The sequence below is a fragment of the Meleagris gallopavo genome, chromosome 15, assembly GCF_000146605.3.
Source record: "Meleagris gallopavo isolate NT-WF06-2002-E0010 breed Aviagen turkey brand Nicholas breeding stock chromosome 15, Turkey_5.1, whole genome shotgun sequence".
NCBI classification, from domain to species: Eukaryota; Metazoa; Chordata; class Aves; order Galliformes; family Phasianidae; genus Meleagris; species Meleagris gallopavo.
Window position 1 is genome coordinate 8,385,029 of NC_015025.2, and position 19,335 is coordinate 8,404,363.

Genomic DNA, 19,335 nt, shown 5'->3' on the forward strand with positions numbered 1-19,335 from the left:
CGGTCGGGCACCCGCCCCTATAAGCCGGTTCCTGTGGGCTCCTGCGGTCCGTTTATGAGCTCCAGCGCTGGGTTCCCCCAGGCGAATCGGGCCGGGCTCGTTACCGACCCGGCACTTCATGTTCCCATTCCCAGCCGCTGTGCCTGGTGTCCCTCCGTAGCCACGTCCGTGGCATTGCTCAGGGCAGCGCCTTGCAGAGCTGCTCAGACATCAAAGATAATTTAATGGCTCCAGTTCAATCTGTCACGCTCCAATATAAACACGTGTTCGTTTTCAGGCTTCCCCATACATCCCGCTGAGCAGTGCCAATCTGTCAGCAACAGCAGCTGAAATGTTGCCAGTTGAGAGCAGTTTGTTGAAATCAAACAAGAAAACAGAACCAGGTTCTGGTAGAGTTAGCTTTCTAACGTCTTAAAGTATTTTAAAGAAAGAGGGTTAAGCTTTGGCCGAGAGTCCTTTACCCAAGTGGCTGCTTAGCATCTCTGTGCGTCAGTTATCATTCAGCATATGTTCCATGAACAGACACTTAGAAACTTTGGGTTTTACTTTTGGCACCTTAAATGAGGAACTGGACTTCTGTAGAGGAAATAGGTTAGAATCATAGAATAGAAACATAGAATCTTTAATGCTGGAAGAGACCGTAGAGTCATAGAATGGCCTGGATTGGAAGGGACCCATAAGGATCACTGTGTGCAACCCCCGGCTCTACACAGCATTACCTAAAATCCAAACCCCGTGTCTGAGGGCATTGTCCAAACACTGCCTGATTTCCAGCAGCTCAGGGCCGTGCCCGCTGCCCTGGGCAGCCCGTTCTATGCCCACTGCATTCTGGTGCGGAACCTTTCCCTCTCCCCCACATGCCCTCCCCTGGCACTGCTCCCTGCTGTTCCCTCAGGCCCTGTCACAGAGAGCAGAGATCAGCGCTGCTCCCTGTAAGGAGCTGCAGCCACCATGAGCCTCCCCTCAGCTCCTCTGCTCTGGGCTGAGCAAATGCAGGGACCTCAGCTGCCTCTCATACATCTAAGACCTCTTAAGATCATAAAGTCCAACCATCAAACCAACACCACCATTGGTTTAGCAGAAAAGATTTCTCGTCAAAATCAGTGCTCAGCAATAGTTCTTTTCAGAGCTCTCTCAGAGAGCTCATATGCTGCTTTGTGGCAATTAGCTCACAGCAAAAGAATTGCTCTGCGTTTGGTAGGAGTGCTACCTACTGAGGAGAGAGATCTGCTGCAGAGGCATTTAGATGCTGAACATCTCACTGTGGTTTTCCAAATACTGAGAGCTGAAAAAAAACCCTTTTTGAAGCACAGAGGTTGGAAGTTCCTTCAGAATTAACAGGAATTAATTGGGAATAAATAGAAGCTTGTGTCTGACTGATAGCATGGTATGAACAAGTGAATCCATTGATTTGGGTTCCTGTGACTTGCATGTCTGTATTAAGTGGTTTGTGAAATCTAACTAAAGGATCATTTAAAATAAAAGTTTTAAAAAGGAGTGCTTGAAAGTTGGTGTTGCCTTGAAAATTAAGCTGGAAAGTTTCGGGAAATCTTAGCTTTTAGGATTCAGATCCTGCAGTAATACCTTCCTTCATTATGTTATGGTAAGAAAAGAATCCTTCTCCTGTTTTAGAACCTTTCCATTGGTGTGTGACTGTGTTGGCTGATGGTATTGCTGTCTGATTTCTGATTTGCCCTTCTTGTTTCATCTTTTAGCTATAAAAGGTTTTTTAAATGAAGGACGTCAGTATAATTCTGTCAAGTGTAACATGCTGCATTTCCCACTCTTGGCCCCAGAGTAATAATAAAATCTCAGTCTTTGTTCCAGAACGTACAGAAAAGCCACTGCTTCTAATAGAACATATCATTCTGGGCACAGCTGCTATAAAATACATAGGTTCAGTATAGTTGCATACATGTTTTATTTTTAAATCACTTTTGTGCCTCTTGCACTGTGATCAGTTATTGGCATTGCTTATTTGTTTATGCAGTCATGCTGATCTGGAATACCCCTCCGCAGTGAGGTGCCCGGGGCGTGGGAGGGTGCAGTGATCCCAGCAGTGCAGTGCTGTTCTTTTTGGTAACTCAGCTCCTTGACCTGCAGTGCTGCATGTGCGGTTGGAGCCGGGAGGTTCTGTGTAGCTGTTTTGCTTTGAGGTCCTGAAGTCTGTCTGCTCTGGGCTGGAGCTGAAACATAACGTGAGGGGAAGATCAGTAGAGGAAAGGGAATGAAGACAGGGAAGCAGCAGCTTCCTGCCCTGAAAGGAAGAGGCTTTAACAGAAGTGAAACAGTCTTTGTATCTTCACTTCTTTTAAAAGGCAACACTATCAGACTTAGGATCTGCATGTCTTGGGCAGCTGTTATTTATTCTCCGGGATACAAAAGGCAAAAAGCATAATGTCTGAGGTGCTAGCACTGCGTTTTAATGCAAAAACATGACTGTGGAGGTGGTGGTGCTTTGCTGGGTGAGCGGGGAACGACGCTGGGACGGGCAGAAGCTCAGGACTTACAGACGGTCTTTTCTCAACTGCTACCATAAAAAGCTTCAAAAAAAAACAAACAACCAAACCAAAGTGACCCTCTGAGCAGCTTTGTGGTAGGGAGAAAAGGAAACGTGTTGGGTTTTGTGTTTTCTTTTAAGTCTGGTTAACAACTGAAGATTAATGTAGAAATAAGGGGAAAAAAAACCAACCCAAGAATGTTAGACGGAAACAAAACTAAGAAAAATATGTTCTGCGCTTGAAGGCTGCACTGAGCAGAGTATGTTCTGTAATAGGAAACAGACTGGCACAAAGTGTGACAGGAAAAAAAGTTCGAAGAGAAGCGGAGAACCTGGTGCTCCTCTTTCTGAAGCATCTCCATACAACGAAAGCCGCCTGGTACGTAATCGCTCCTCTGGTACACCTGGCAGAGGTTGTGTGCCTTCTCTGAGCTGAGTTTGGCTCTGAATGCTGTAGCCCAGCACTGACAGGCTCTCATGACGTGCTTTTTATTGTTGTTATTACTTGCATGAAAAATGTAACTGTGACAAACGGCGCTGTGTGATGCACAGCTACTGCCATGGAAAGTGTAATTGTTGGCGTAAGGTGCTTGCAACAAGCATTTAGCTGCTGTGATAACAGGCACCGTGCAGTCAATAAAATGGTATAGCTGCGCTCTGCGTGCTTTTCACAATGCACATCTGAATTGAGACAGAAATAGCAACTTCGGTTATACCGGCGGTACGAATGATTCATACAGGTGGCTGGGGAGGACTTTCGGACTCATCAAGCTGTAAGGTAGCATTTTGGGTTTTTTCTTATAGGGGCTTCTCTGGAGATACATTGTAGTTGCTGGAGGTGTTTTCCTCATCTGGGGAAATGGCACATAATGGTAAGTGCCATCTGTCTCCTTAATGCTGCATGTTTCGAGTTTAGGTCCTGCTGTTTGCCAGTTTAAAGACAGCTTCATCAGTAATGACCTGTAATGAGCCTGGCATCAGAGCTTTGAAATTGAGGCTTCCCGGGCACTGTGGGACCTCTGTTAGGCTGTTCTGAAGGTGCATTTCCAAACAGTAAATAAAAATATGGAGGATTTTTACTAGGATTTGGCCTTAGATTAAAGAATTATTAACTCTATAGAGCAATTTAGAGTTACTTTTTGACTACTTCTGGAGGTTTTATCCAAGCATGAGCGTTGTATATATGCGTGCCTCCATCACCACCCTTGGTTCCTAAATGTTCAGTGGAAGCAGGCATTCCCAAGGCATCCTGCCCTTTCCCATGCTCAGGTCCATGAGCCAGCACTGGGCTGCACCACCTCCACCCACTGCATGGCCGTGGGGCAGCCATGGGATTTCACCCACGTCGCCCCGCATGTGGGAGAGGCCAACGGAAGGCATTAATGAAAGTTGTCCTAAAGTAGAAATTCCTGCTGTATTTGTCTTTGGTAGTATTGCTGTTGAGCTCTGCTGCAGATTGTGTACTCCACTCAAATCTCATAGGTGATACAACAACCTGCAGAGTTTCCATCGCAGGCTTTTCAGAGTTTGCAGCTGTGTTCCCTGCCTTACATGCTCGTTTGACCTGAGAGAACATGCAGTGCTGTAAGGTTGTAGCCAGATAAGTTCAGGGAGAGTAAAAGGTATTTTGAACATTTAATCTTTGTTTTCAGGGCTTGGAAACACCCCTAGATCTCCCTTGTCCTGACTCCTGGCAGCATTTGTTCGTTGGTGAGATCAGTGCCAGTAACAGTTAAGTTTAATTCCCTTTTTGTAGCTGTGTATAAAGGACAGTGGAATTTCTGGAGGGATGTGTTCTGACCAAGACATAGCAGTAAGTGGTAATGACGAAGCAAACTTCTCCTTTCGTTCCCCCATGTATCACGCAGTGGCAGAATGGATGGATGGCCTGCCATATGAATGCAGATGTTGTGGCTGTGACCTGGTGCTGGCACCAGCAGCATCCATCTGATGTGCTACTGAAAAGACGTTGATCTGCAGCTCTCTATGGAAAGAAAGGAGGGTGCTGCTAATGTATTAAATCTGATATCTTTCACACCTCTTTCCCTGCATATGGGAAAATAGTCCGTTCGTTTTAAGAAGCAGCTCCTTTCTCCAGCATTAGGCCGGGCTGCAAAGTGCATTTGTCATTCATGCCACATTTACAGCAGAGGAAGGACTGGTTTTGTGGCTGTGTAGCCTTTGCTGTGCAGAGGAAGACGGGGTTGTTTAGGCACGTTGCCCTGGGATGCAAGCCTAGCTTTTAAATGTCATTTTAAGATGAGTAAAAGGAGTTCCCTGGAAGCCTTAGAGCAAAAGGAAGATCTGGTCAGAAGGAGCTGGCTCTTAATGGACACAGGACCCTACGCAGGAGCAGCGTGCCTTGGCAGCAGGAGCTCGGTTTTATTGAGAGCTGTAATTTGTGCATGACTGGACATGCAGCTTTTGTTTTCTTCTTTGTGCTCTGATATTTGAAAAGCAATATGTTTTGATGAGTAAAGATGGTTTTTGCACAGTATCTGATAGAATATATGCTGAATTTAACAAAATAGCTGAGATACTATCTGAGAGCAGGAATAACCTCCGCCATGTGCGGGTGGGAGGAGGTGGCTCGGCGGTGTAGAACACTTCTATTTTGCTGTTTGTTTTTCACAGTAAGCAGATAAACATAGCCTGAGCAGATTGCACTGAACTGGCCCAGGAGCAACGTCTGGCGAGGAATTCTGTTCAGAGAAACAAATGTATTTTCACTGTTAACGCTGAAAAACCATGCACACGTGGTGCTGCTGCTTTGGGATTGTGGTCCTCTGACAGTTTTTTCTTAAAGACACTTTACACAGGGGTCGGGATATCACAGGAAAGCAAGGCAATAGGAAAACAGACTCCATGAAGCCAATGTAGTTACATTAGATACTAATTTGATACCACGGATTCTCTCTTCCTTCCTGTCCTTCCTTCCTTCCTTACCACATTTTTCTACTTCCTGTGACTTGTTCTGTTGGGCAGTTGTCTCTTCCTTTCCTACACTTCTGGACAGTGTGCTTGCTTGCTGCAATCCCTCTGCCGCTAGATGTTGCTGTGCGAGTGATTGATAGAATCTTATCTGAAGCTGGATGGATTAAACTTTTAAGAAAAGGAGGAGCTTTGTTACTGGAGCAGTATTACTGCCTGTTCTGAAACTAATATTTGAAACTAATATTGTCTGAGACAATTTTAGACTTTATTGGCTCACTTGTAATAGTCAGAAAGGTTGTTAATCTCTTTTGTGTCCCCAGCAGTATGCTAGTCATTATTTCCAATTAGGCAGGCTTTTCTTTTCATATGTCTGTAGAGTTCGTGGTGTTGGTAGTGAGGAAAAAAGGCACTGGAATGTAACTCAGTCAAAAAGGTTTTTGCAGAATCTCTGTCACACCTGTGCCCTTTCATTTGGTGAAAAATGGCAGGGGAGAAAACCATTGTACATTCAAGCATGAGGAATAATCACTGTTTGGGAGAATTTTTGTCTTTAGTTCACTTAGGCAGTTTTTTAAGGCCTATCTTTTTGGTGATGGAGCACTTTCCTCATTGGAGTTTGCTCTGTTTATTCTACACAGAAAACCACAAATAGAAGAGCTCCATAAGAGTGAACTGAAGTTACCATAAGAAAAATTTCATTACATGGATTGTGTAAACTCACTGAGACTGAGGTAAAGCTGGAAAGAAATCTACAAGTGAATAAAACAAGAAGTTTGGAATTGGATTTGGGGAATCTGGGCTTGGAAATGCCTCAGGTAAGTCTGGAATGTTATGATCGTAAATACCATTGCTTTCGTATTAAAAAACAAAATGGAAAAAGCATACAAGCAAATTTGACTGGCATCAACGGGGAGAAATTAGGAGAGACTGAACAGTATGTAGTTTTTAGCGTCCTGGTGGTGTCTGTGGTGGAAGCTGTGGGGCTGCTCTTGGTGCTGTATTTGTTCACGCAGTGATAATCAGCCAAGCTGTCTTCTGGATGGGGTGGCTTCCTGAAGAAGTGCCCTTTCTTACTGCAGTGGTTCTCACAGCAGCAATTGAAGGACTTCCTGCAGTACAATGTTTCTCCATTTCCAACCCTCAGGGCCAGTTTGTCTAGAAGAGAAATGGAGGTCTGGAATTGAATGTAGCAGAGACGTGCTTTGTATCACCTGTTTGCCTAGTCATCCTGCATAGTGTTTCTTTGCAAAGTTCTGCTTTGTTCTTAGGAGAGACAACACTCTTGATTTAATTACACTTTGCTACTGTTACAGTCTCAGGTGGAAGCTTTACAAGTTCTGAGGGTTCTAAAACCAGCCAACACCGCTCTAGTACACAGTGACCCGTACTGGGGTGAAGGCCTTGCAAGCAGGTAGTGCCTCTTGGTCCTCCCAGGTCTTGCCAGTACTCCCTCTCCTCTTCTGCAAATGCTGATGTATCCCTAATCTTGGCAAACTAAGATTTTCAAACTGACAAAATAGAATTCTAATCTGTAAGGTAAATACCTTCCAGATGCAAGTAGAGCACAAGTTCAGACAATTGGATAAAATAGCAATACTCATGTTTTATTGAAGTAAAGAATATGCTTTTCTTTATGATATGCTTTTCTTTATGATATGATTCTCTATCAATTTTGTTGTAGCCCAGTGTGAGTGGAATGGACCCTCCTTTTGGAGATGCCTTTCGGAGCCATGTGTTTTCAGAACAGACTCTGATGAGCACAGACCTCTTGGCAAGCAGTTCAGATCCAGACTTCATGTATGAACTGGTAGGCCCACTTTCTGTGTGCACATACCTCCTTCTTCTTGACTAACACTCTGAGTTCATGTAGTAATAAAGGGGTATTTGCTCAGGAACGCTGGGTGGTTATTCATTACTGCTTACTATGACTGGGGAAGAGCCAAACTGCTTGTTAAAGCTGGCTATCAGGAGGGGCTTGGTACATAAGTATCAAATGGAGCTGTTTTGTTGTTACGTTGTGGTGAGGGAGACTCTTCTTTACAAACCATCTTTTCTTCAAGAGCACTTATGTGCTACTTCACTCAAGTTGTGGATGTGGGGGAAGCAAAATAAAAGTTGACTCATGAGCTGTTCACAATAGCACTTGTTTTTTCCTGCATGGAAAGTGAAAGGTAGCTCACTGTTGATTGTTGATGTTGATGAGCTTGGAATGAATTTTTCCAGGCATTGGTAAACTTGAGCAATTTCTATTATTCACATACCAAAGTTTGGCCTAGATTAATGGAAACTAGAACATGTTGCCTGTGATGTTTTTCATGTTTTAAGTACACGGATATTGGTCCTATTCTAGTTTCTAATGACCAGTGTAATAGCAGAAAAAGAATCAAGGGGTATTTGAGTTGTATCTGTAGCAACCTTTCCCCAAGGATCTGCTGCTGAACCAGGGAAACTGGGCTCCAGTCTGACCCTCAGAGGAAGTTGTTAGTTGGAAGTTGAGATATCTTCGTATCACTATCTTACTCTTCACTTGAATTAGGCTTACCACATAAGTTTAAGTAGAGGACAGAGATGATTTGATACTACTTTTCTATCTTAATTTTGACTTGTCTTATGTTGCACAGGACAGAGAAATGGACTACCAGCAAAGCTCCAGAGACAACTTACTTTCAATGGAGGACTGCAAAGACCTTGAGAACTTAGAGTCTTTTACAGACATCCTGGACAAAGAAGCTGCTTTCACCTCAAAGTGGGAGCAGTGGGACACGTACTGTGAAGACTTAACTAAATACACTAAACTAACCAGCTGTGACATTTGGGGAACAAAAGAGGTGGATTATTTGGGCCTTGATGACTTTTCAAGCCCATACCAAGATGAAGAGGTGATAAGCAAAACACCGACTCTGGCTCAGCTTAACAGTGAGGACTCCCAACCTGTTTCAGATTCACTCTATTATCCTGATTCACTCTTTAGTGTAAAACAAAACCCTTTAAATTCTCTGTTACCTGGAAAAAAAATTGCTAGTAGAGCAGCGGCCCCAGTCTGTTCCTCCAAGAATGTTCAGGCTGAGGCACCTTTGTCGGACTATGTTCAGAAGGCTAGCAAACCTGCCACACAGCCTGCTTCCAGTACACAAATCATGGTGAAGACCAGTGTGTACAATAATGAAAAGGTGAACATTCATGTTGAATGTAAAGACTATGTTAAAAAGGCAAAAGTAAAAATCAATCCTTTACCACAGAGCAGACCAGTGCTGAGCCAGACACATCCAGACGCAGCAAAGGAAAATACCTGTTACTGTGGTGCTGTAGCAAAGAGACAAGAAATAAAAGAGTCCCCACACAGTCACTGTACGCCTCCTATTTTGCCTTTTAAAGAGACTCAAGAACTGCTCCTCAGAGCACCCCAGGAAACTCCAGGACTTGTTGTGGGGGAGAGCAGCCTTTCTGCCAGCACATCAGTGTCAGATTCATCACAGAAAAAAGAAGAGCACAACTATTCTCTTTTTGTAACAGACAGTGTGGGTGAACAGTCGGCCAAAGGAGACCCTGAAGAAGATGATGAGGATGAGGAAGATATTGAAGATGAGGATCATGATGAAGGATTTGGCAGTGAGCATGAGCTATCTGAAAATGATGACGAGGAAGAAGATTATGAGGATGATAAAGATGATGACATCAGTGATACTTTCTCAGAACCAGGTACCAGCAATGTCGGGGTTTGTTAATATTGAGGTCAATGAATTTATCTGCCAAGAGGGAAAGAATGCTTTTGAATGCTTTGTAGTTAGAGATTAACACTTAAAATCTGATGAATGTTCAGAATTTATAAGTGCTTTTCCCAATGTAATTAACGAAAATGACACAAGGCCTTTGTTTTCCCTGTTTTGGGAAGAAAAAAAAAAAAGCATAAATGGTGGTCATACAGCAGAAGTCACAATAGGCAATACAGAAGATTGAGTTTGTAGCCAGAGGTCATAGAGCAACTACCTGCAATTGTTTTCTCCCTTTTTGTGGTTTGATGATAGGATGTGCAGAGCTTTCTAGTGCTTCAGTGGGCTGTGCTAAGGTTGTATCTCTTGATAGCTGGCACAAAATCATAGCCTGTGTGAAAGTGTTTCCTAATTATTTAAGTGCTTCTGTGGTTACAGAACCATTACTTGGTGGTTTTCAACAGTGATATCTAGTGAGTCTTTGAAGAATATGGAATACTTCTCTTCTGTGAGGGGAAATGGAGCATTAACACCAAAAATGAAAGCTAACCTTTATCTAGAAGGTAGCAAAGTGGCAGCGTTTTATGAAAAGAAAATCTACAGGGACAGGACTGTAACCAAGTATTTGCTTAATTGTAGAAAGTATTATTATATTCACATTTTATAAATGCTCTTTAGTAGAGTATAAGAATTAAGGCATTGAGACATTTGGCAATGTGCAACACTGGGGGGGAAAGAGAAACAGCTGAACTACTCCCTTTTTAAAAGCAGCAGCTTCCCTGAAGCATACTGTTCTTTGTCATAAAGAACTCTCTGATTAAATTATTTTCTAAGTAGATCTCCTGAGCTGGTGTTAAACTTGTTAAGTATTGTGCTCTTTATGCTACTTTTTCATGTACACAAGGCATATATATTAGCATTTTAAAATCTCTTCTTCCCTTCTTCTGAATTGAACTCTGTACTGTCTGAGGTTTGAGTAGCTATTAAAGCTCTGTGCTGATTGCTGTGCCACGCAGCACTTTGCAGCCCGCAGAGGTTTGTTGCACAGAACAGCTGGAAATCTTGAGAAAGAGATGCATGAAAATGCTGGGCTTTCAGCTGGTGGAATTACATTAACTACTTGCTGTTTGTTCAAATCCTGATGACAAGCTCTCGCCTTCTAAACAAAACCACGTGCTGCACTGCAGTAAGCAAAGAGCAGTAAGCAAAGAGCTTGGCTTGCACGAGTCCATGAAGCCTTTCACCGCGAGTACAGTGGTATTATAAGAAAGCATCAGCAGATGTTTTTGATACATTAGGAGGTAATGTCTCCAGGTATTTTAATTATGTCACTCGCACTCTTATGTTTTACCTTTGCAGTAGAGGTAAATACTGTGGAGTAAGCTTCTAAAAAAGGGCATGGCTCTGGGATACTTAACCTTTCATGCTTTCATTGAAACCAAAGTCAGTTACTAAATTTAGAGTGAAGATAGGACAAAAACTGTGTGTTTGCTGACCTTCTGATATGCGTATTTTAGACACAGATGGCTTTGGTTTATTCTTTTTGTTTTGGGAATGCATGATACACTTTCTTGAAGCACTGGAGTTAGTAGTGAGGAAATACATAGGTACGTTGAACTTCAGGGACGTGGGAAAAATAACTAAAAGTGTTAGTGGATGGTAGCAAAGTTTGTGTTATTACTGGGATACAGATATAGTAGTTTTGGTCCAGCTAATTTGTTATGGGAGTGATAAGCCTGGGCCTGTTTCAGCACTTAAACTTTGTTTGCCATTACTGGTATTTTCACTGTCTAATTTAGTTGCAATTTATGTAAATGACTGCTTCTGCTAACAGGTAGTCCAGTGATTCCAGAAATGAGAGATGCAGCAGTTAATCCAGTTGTCAGAAGCTCTGGGGAAGAGAATTAAGGGGAGATGTCTCTATAGAGACAAGGAGATGCCATCGTGTGAAGTTCTGCTGTGTGTTTGGGTGCTGTGCTGCCAGCTGGGGCTCTGGGAGGGATTTGAGGGAAGTCACAATGGTTAAATAGTAACGAGAAGAGGGTTTTTTGGGTTTGCTTTGGCGGAGTTCTTTTTGCAGTTAATCTGGTACAATGCAGAGATGTCAGTCCTGTTCTCTCTCTTTCTTAATTCAACCCTGGCGAATTCTAATCTAAAACCTTGGGTTGTGAGCAAAGATTTTTAGGAGTAGCTTGCTAAGGGCTTGAAAAGTAAATACAGGAATTGTTTCAGATTTCACAGAAGCTCGTCCAAGAAGGTGAGAATGCTCATATTTGCTAGGAGGAGAATTCAGGGAGGATGGATGCAGTGCAGAAGAGCTAAATGGATTTGTTGCACTGCTGTGTGTTACAGAGTAGGGCAGGACATTGTGCACGGGGCTGCTCCATGTAACTGTGAAATGGTAGCAGGTCAGTGTTAGACTTGCAAGGCAGGATGCATTAAGTCAACATATTTCAAATAGCCAACTTAATTGTGGTTTGAACAAGCAAGCAGGAAGTCTTGGTTTTAACCTCATTTTACGTTTGTACACATCAGCTCTTAAAGAGATTTGTTTTCATTGATTGGCTTAATTCTGCATTATCACGAAGTTGGACTGAATTTATACCTGCCTATATAATGAGTTACATTGCTTGACATGTTTTGTAGGTGGAAGGTAAGGAAGAGCAATTGGATATTTACGTCAAACAGCATTTGGGTCAAAGGAAATTACAATTAGAAATATCTGTGGTACTTGAAACTATATTTAATGTAAATCACCACAATCACTTTGACTCTACAAGAAAAAAAAAAGTGTTCTATAAAACATATTTTGTTGTTTGATTTTTCCTTTAAAACACTGTCCTGTCAATAAACCAGAGAATCAAACAAGTTTAGAAGTGGTTGCATCCTTCTGTGTGCCATTCATGGTTGGGTTATGAGCTGAGGGAGAGTCAAACCAAAGCAAGAAAGTTTGTTTTTCTTCTTTTAGCTGCTTTCTCAAGTGCAAACAGTCTAATTGTATGGACTGTTGTAAAATAAGGAAAGCTTTTACCATAAAGAAGGCATTCTTTGTGCTGCTGCTCAGAGATAGTGCAGAGCTGAAGCATATAGGCCCAATACAAATTGCACATAGAGTCCGTTCAGCGCTTGGGTTTTCCTGAAGCTTCATCAGTGTATGTGATATTTGAAGTCTGTTATTTTTTAACTAACTGTGAAGTGTGATAAAGCATTTTAGTACAAAAGGCAATGCTGTATATTTTTTCTTACCTTAGTACAGGGTGTATTTGTTTTCTAAAGCATAAGTAGGATTTTAAATACTACATTTTGTGTTAATACAGGTAGGGTGTAACCATTTATGCAGTGTGATAGTGTCATCACTGCTTCCGTATACTTTAAGAACAACTTGTCATATCAAGTGCATTATAATACATCTCTCAAATCTTGTATAACTTTATCATGGTTCATTTGTCTTCATCCCACTGAAGACATGAAGAAATTGAACAGGTTGTCTTTAATCCCTTCCATTTAGATGTTCTTTTCTTGTGGAATTGGGTCCATTCCCCATTCCTTCATTCTAATAGAGATGGATAGTGTGATTTATTTCCCAGGGGTATATGAGTTCAACGTAGAGCTTAAGGTAAAGCAAGAGTTTTGCTTTATTTATTAACCTTTTGCTAATCCATCTTTATTTTTTTAATCCACTTCTATTTCTATGCTTTTGATTGGAGATTAATTAAAATGTGGGGGAGAGTTAGGATTATGTTTCTGCTATTTAATGGAGAACACTAAAAGTGGAGGAATACTTTCCAACAGCTGTTGTCTGTACAGCAGTGAGATGGTGGGGAGAAGAGCAGCAGAGCTCAAGGGGTCAAGAACCAGACGGGGCTCCCTGTATGTGAAACATTTGTCTCCATTCAACTGATGAAGCACCATCACTGCCTCGGCGTCTGTCCCTGGTTTTAAAGCAAATACCCAGCAGTAGCTGAGGCTGAAAACTAAGCAGAGGAGATAATGTGATACAGGCCATCTTTGCATGTTTGAGTTTAACACTTGGTCCACGGTGAAAGGGCTAGGAACTGCCTTACAAACATTACATGAACGATGCAATGCATTCTTTTAGGGTATGAAAATGATTCTGTGGAGGATTTAAAAGAAATGACTGCAATAACCTCTCGAAAAAGAGGCAAGCGAAGATACTTCTGGGAGTACAGCGAGCAGCTGACGCCATCCCAGCAGGAAAGGATGCTGCGGCCATCGGAGTGGGACCGAGATACATTACCAAGTAACATGTACCAGAAGAACGGTCTGCACCACGGTAAGAACAGAGTCCTAGTTACAAGTCACAGTCTGTCACACTGGCACCTTCAATAGCCAAGCTTCTCCACCTGAAATTGTGATTCCGCTCACAAGATTTGACCATGAAAATAAATCACTAAAACACTGCAAGTCTGTTGCTCGATTAGCTGAGTTCTGTGCTGTGTCCAAGGAAGGCACAGTGAATGTGCAGTAATAACATTCAGTGTGGTTTCTTCCAGAGGAGGTGGATGAATTGAGACTTGTAACTTCCAAAGGCTTCCAGTGGAAACCCCAGGAGTTCAGAATTTTCTCAGTGTGGTACTGTAAACATCAGGGATAGGTCTCATGACTGATACTTGCCCCAGGCTGTTACACAGATTCAGTCTTGCTTTTGTTAAAGTAAGCTGCAAGTGGCCTGAGGTGCAAAGTTCAGGTTAACTGCAGAGTGAACTAAAGGACAGGCAGGCAATAACCCGGAGCTCTCTCCTGTTCTTCTTCCCTCCTTGTTCCTCCCACCCGTGTCAGTGCGATACAGTGGAGCAGTTACTTTTCTGTGAATACCCTATTTATTTAAAATACCCTCACAGGAACTTAGCCCAGTTGTTCTAATCACTGTTTTATTCCCATGACTTTCTGATTACCAACTTGCTCTACTTTAAACACAGCTAACGTTATTGAGAACAAGTCGCTCATAGGAATAATATTTGTTTTCTTGTCACAGGACATCTTTTGTAGGCTTGTTCCATTGATTGTGGCTCTGAAGGAAAAAAATTAAGCCGACTTCCCTGATTGTAATGTTATATTCCCTTACAAGTGAAAATTATCTTTAACATTGCAGTTTAACTTCAGATAAATGAACAGATTTTTGTATTTATTTTATAGATTTTCTTTTTTCTGGGAAGGAAACTTTTCTTTTTCATGTGCTTGATTTTTACATGCTTATCTTGTAGTCAAATAACAATGCTTAAAGCCTCTATCACTACTCATTGTTATGAAGCTTATATCTATATTTGTTATGGAATAACAGATAAACAGCACTTAAGGACTCAGTCTCACTAGGCACTTGTAGGAGCAAATGCCCTTTAATGATGCTGAATTATCAGCTCTCTAATAAATAATTCTGGAGCAGGTTTTGTCAGTTTATTATCACTTGCATGCGAGTATCTGCAACCACTGGCATTTTTAAGAGAAATCTAAAAAAAAACGCAGCAGTAGCAAAAGATCTTAATAAGGATTTTGTCTTGCATGCAAATTTTCTCCATGAAACCTGCTCTTAAATAGCTTCGAATAGATCTAAGGAGGGTTGCCAGCCTTTATGTGGGTCATCAGTACTGAGTCTCTAGAGCCTCTCATAATGCAGAACTTTCAGAATAAGATTATTTAGGAATTTAATCAAGTTTACTATCCAAGAGATATGCTGGCTGAACATATGAAATAGTAAGTTACCGATGGGGCAAAATGCCTGGCTTTGAACTTGTGATGTACATTTTTCAGCACAGTTGTTTGCATATGGTCCATCACATCAAGTACATTTCTTGCCCAGTCAGCAGTATTTGCTCTTATCTGATCTGGATATAATACGAATTGTACAAAGCAGTTTGTCTGGAAATGCTTTTCCTATTGTGAAAGGCCACAGAGATCGCATTATGCCAGACCATTCTCTTGTGACAAACAGTGGAACTTAAACTGCACCAAAAATGATACATATTTAAGAACGTTTTTTCGTAGGTTTGCATGCACGTTGTGTCACTTGCCACCCAATTTTCTGCATATTCAACACAGGTAAATATGCAGCAAAGAAGTCACGGAGGACTGATGTAGAAGACCTGACTCCCAATCCCAAAAAACTTCTACAGATCGGTAATGAGCTGCGGAAGCTGAATAAGGTGATCAGTGACCTGACGCCAGTCAGCGAACTTCCCTTAACTGCCAGACCAAGGTCAAGAAAAGAAAAGAACAAGCTGGCTTCCAGGTAACATATTAGTTAACACTCATTGGAGGGGTAAATTTGCATTACTACAGCGTGCGAGTAAGGCTAATTTTTGTCTTGAGATCCTGCTTTGCTGTGGCAGTCCCTATTGATGGGTTTTTTACCCATTTATCAAAAAGCAGGGCAGCTGGCACTGTGGAGATGTAGTTTACCTGTTCCTTAGCAGGTAATAATGATATACTTTGACTGGAAGCTGTCTTACGTAGCTGCAAGGCAAATCATTGTTACAGTAGTAAATCCACAAATGTAAGCAAATACAAGTAGTAGCATGCTTGAAGTGAAGATGAGTGAGTAGATACATGTCTGGGAGCATTGGTTGCTAAGTTGGTGTGGCTAACTGGAACAGATGCTCTTAGTATTCTGGAACATTTGTTAAAATGTTCTAATTCTTCCACTCTTCTTGCTATAGGGCTTGTAGACTAAAGAAGAAAGCCCAGTATGAAGCCAATAAAGTAAAACTCTGGGGTCTCAACACAGAATATGGTAAATACAACTCTTCACATGTTAGTTTTTCTTATGTTCTTAAGGCAAGTCTGTGTTATCAGTGTGTGCACAACTAAGCATCTCTTTTGTTCCTGGGCAAATGCAGTGTATGTCTAACCCAGGTTTTTTCTTTGCAGATAATTTGCTGTTTGTGATCAACTCCATTAAACAAGAAATTGTTAATCGAGTGCAGATGCCTAAAGATGATAGAGGAGTCAACATGGAGCAAAGGTTGAACATACTTATTAAAGATACTCTTGGTAAGCAGAATATCTAATGTATTCACCTGTATGTGAAGAGACGTCATCTGTGGTATGATAGGTCACAAACAACTTCTGGAATAGAGAAAGGAAGCACTTCCTCATTGCAGCTGTAACCAAACCTTCTCTTTGGTTACTGACCAGAACGTTCATTCATTGGCTTTGTGTCACTTCTGGGAATGTAAAATGCATATAATTAGTAGTAACCTTACAGTGCATTTTCTTACCCTCTGTTTTCAGGACTTCCTGTAGCTGGACAGACATCAGAATTTGTGAATCAAGTGTTAGAGAAGACTGCAGAAGGAGACCCCACAGGTGGCCTTGTAGGATTACGAATACCAATGTCAAAAGTTTAAGACATGACTTCACCTGTTCTCATTGCTCACATTCTTCCTGTGTTGTCAAGTACTTCACTGTAAATTGCATTCTGGTCTGCATGTCAGTTTAGCATTATGTAAACACTTACGATTAGGTTCCATTATTTTTAAACAACAGCGTAGAAAAAAAAAATCAAAGCATGGAATAAAATGCCTAGTAGCATTTTTGGAGCATAAATTAGATAGTTCTAAAGCTGCTTTGAGATTGCGTTCAGAGATGAGGGTTCTTTTTAAAATTAAGTTCTAGGACCAGACTTACCACTTTTGTTTTAGAAGCAAAACCATATTTTTGCTAGTAAAATTTTTTTAGCGTATGCCGGACGTAGTGGCAGGTTTATGCTCCTAGCAAAACAAGAGGAAGCATTTTTTTATAAAGGTGACAATTCAGTTTTTTTCGTTGTTGTTTTTGTATTTGTTCTTGTTTGCTGTTTTGAAATAATTGGATTTCCTTTGTTCCTCTTAAAAACAGTAAGCTTTCTTTGCAACCATTAACTTGTACATAGCACACGTGGCTTCAGAGCTGGTGTGCCATATAAACTTTAATTTTTCTGAGCTTAATATAGTATTTAAATGTCTGTGCAAGCAGGAGAAAAAAAAAGTATATTCTTTGTGCCTTGTATTTTGAGGGGAGAGCTATCAGTGTAAGCTGGTAAAGTTTTGTATGAAGAAAACCCCGAGGGGAAAAAAAACCAAGATGTACAGATGGTGAGATTATAGGTTTTAATGTATTTGTTCCAGCTCTTAAAATTTTTGAATGTATATAGGAATATGTTGAAAATGTAGATATATGCCACAGAGTCTATGTATTGTATAAAAGATGGCTCTAGAAAACTCAATTTCGGTACTTTGGCCGGAAGAAAACATATACTTGCACATTAATGCGATTGTTTATTTTTGTACCAAAGACAAATGCAACTGATATGGCGAACTGCCAGTCTAAGTAAAGTTTTGCACAGCTTATATGATACTGTACTGAATGTAAAAACAAATGAAAAAAAAAGAAAAATTACAAGGTCAGGGTTAGGGATCTTACTGAACTGTGAATTTTTTTGTTTGGGTCCAATTATCTACAGAAGGAGCATTCATACATAACAAAATTATTTTGCTGTTCTTGTAGTTCGCTTCCATGGTAGATAAGTTGGTGGCCGTCTCGGAGTCTTTAAATCTTTTTTCTCTGCACTTACTGTAGGAGATTTTAATATATTTGGATTTTAGTAAGCTATTGGTAAAATAGTTTTCAACTTTGAGAATTTAAAGAAATATTTAGCTTGTTGTAGTATACTTCCAACAAACAACCAAAATAAAATTATTTTTATTGTAATGTGTATATATGTAAAGAGAAAAAAGAGCTACAGATATCTAATTCCTTAGTTGCCACTTTTCCAGTTGATGTATTATTATGCATGTGATGTTTCCAAGGATCAACACAGGCTTCAAACAAAACAAGACAAAAAAAAAATTTATAGACTTTTATATTTTTGTACAGGTATTTCAAAACTAGCTTCTTCAAACTTATATGTGACTTATTCTTGTTAATTCAGTAGTTTCTATGATTGGGAAATATTAACACAGTTCTTATTTGCTCTTCTGCTAATAAGAGTTGGCTTTGTAGTCAGTGTTAACGTACAGATAAAAAGCTTTAGCCCTTGATGAAAGTCCTTTATCTCAAGGCAAGATCATTCTCTGGTTTCATGGACCCCCTTTTCCTCCCCGTTCTTTCTCTCCCTATTTAAAATGACAGAACACTGTTTACTGAAAATAGAAATACCAAATATTTTCAAATGTAGCTGCTGAAAAAAAATGCAAAGTCCATGAAGGCTTTCTCCCCACTCCCTTTGGGGAATCTCTCCACTTCGTATCTAGTTTGTCTGTGTTTGTACTGTGATTCCTTTTTGTTATATGTAGGTTATTTTTATATCCAAGCTTGTACTATAAAAAAGTCTGTAATAGTGCAGTGAGAGTCGCAGAGGAAGGTGGCAGTCCTGCCACATGCTGGTGAGTGTGCACACAGCTTACCTTGTATCTAAATATTTTGGAAGACTCAAAAGGGAGGAGGAGGCCAAAATACCACTACTGAGCTGTACAGAAAGTTTTTCCTTCACGAGTCTGAACAAATACCCAGAGCAATTTAGGCAAAACTTTGTAAATCCACTTAAGATTTGCAAAATCAGAGCGGACTTTGGGTGTTCTTATTGCTCTCGCAGTGAGGTGAGAGTCGGCTGCTGCTTTACACAGTGGGTCAGATGTATTCCTATTGTAAGCATTGCCAATGTTACACTTATTCCAGAGATGCATACTGCCCATAAAACCCCGACAAAGAATGTTTCTTGTGAAGATAAGGCCATGTCTGTGCAAAGACTCGAACACAGTCGTTCCTTTCTGATGATGGTGTTACCGCACTGCTGCGACAGCAGAGCTCCTTTTGCTCCAGCAGAACCACGTAGGCGAGGCGGCGTTCCTAAACGTTACGAGCAGTTTTGCAATCAGGTAAAAACTTTTGTGACAAATTGAACTGACAAGGTATCAGAAAGCCCCTACTGCTCAGAAGTGCTGGGCAAATAGAACTTTATAGCTCTTTATTTTTATCTGAAAACCAGAATATGATTTTGGTCTAGCATTTCAAAGTAGACTTTGAATCTTTAGTGAATTCCATACCCTTGCATTTCAGTGTTTTCTATGTATTATTTTAAGTTAAAGCTTTTGAATAGTTGAGCTTTTTAATGTTGACACTTTATTTTGTACCTATTTATATGTATGTATATCTTAGAAAAGCACTTTGTTTAAAAAAGGAAAAAAAAAAAAGAAA

The 19,335-nt window shown here is 40.8% G+C and overlaps 1 protein-coding gene across 3 annotated transcripts in view; it reads left to right on the forward strand.

Annotated features, from left to right (window-relative positions):
* The window catches only part of CREBRF (CREB3 regulatory factor), a 20,488-nt gene extending 1,153 nt beyond the window's left edge, over positions 1–19,335 (forward strand). The window contains exons 2-11 of one of the 3 annotated variants that reach the window (XM_010718959.3): positions 2,777–2,879; positions 3,305–3,372; positions 6,073–6,249; positions 7,116–7,241; positions 8,056–9,133; positions 13,244–13,438; positions 15,202–15,391; positions 15,819–15,892; positions 16,030–16,152; positions 16,393–19,335. In XM_010718959.3, the coding sequence (XP_010717261.1) occupies positions 6,241–6,249; positions 7,116–7,241; positions 8,056–9,133; positions 13,244–13,438; positions 15,202–15,391; positions 15,819–15,892; positions 16,030–16,152; positions 16,393–16,508 (1,911 nt within the window). In that variant the 5' untranslated portion in view covers positions 2,777–2,879; positions 3,305–3,372; positions 6,073–6,240 and the 3' untranslated portion in view covers positions 16,509–19,335. The remainder of the gene's footprint in view (positions 1–2,776; positions 2,880–3,304; positions 3,373–6,072; positions 6,250–7,115; positions 7,242–8,055; positions 9,134–13,243; positions 13,439–15,201; positions 15,392–15,818; positions 15,893–16,029; positions 16,153–16,392) is intronic. The other 2 variants (XM_010718958.3, XM_010718957.3) reach the window with 2 other exon arrangements.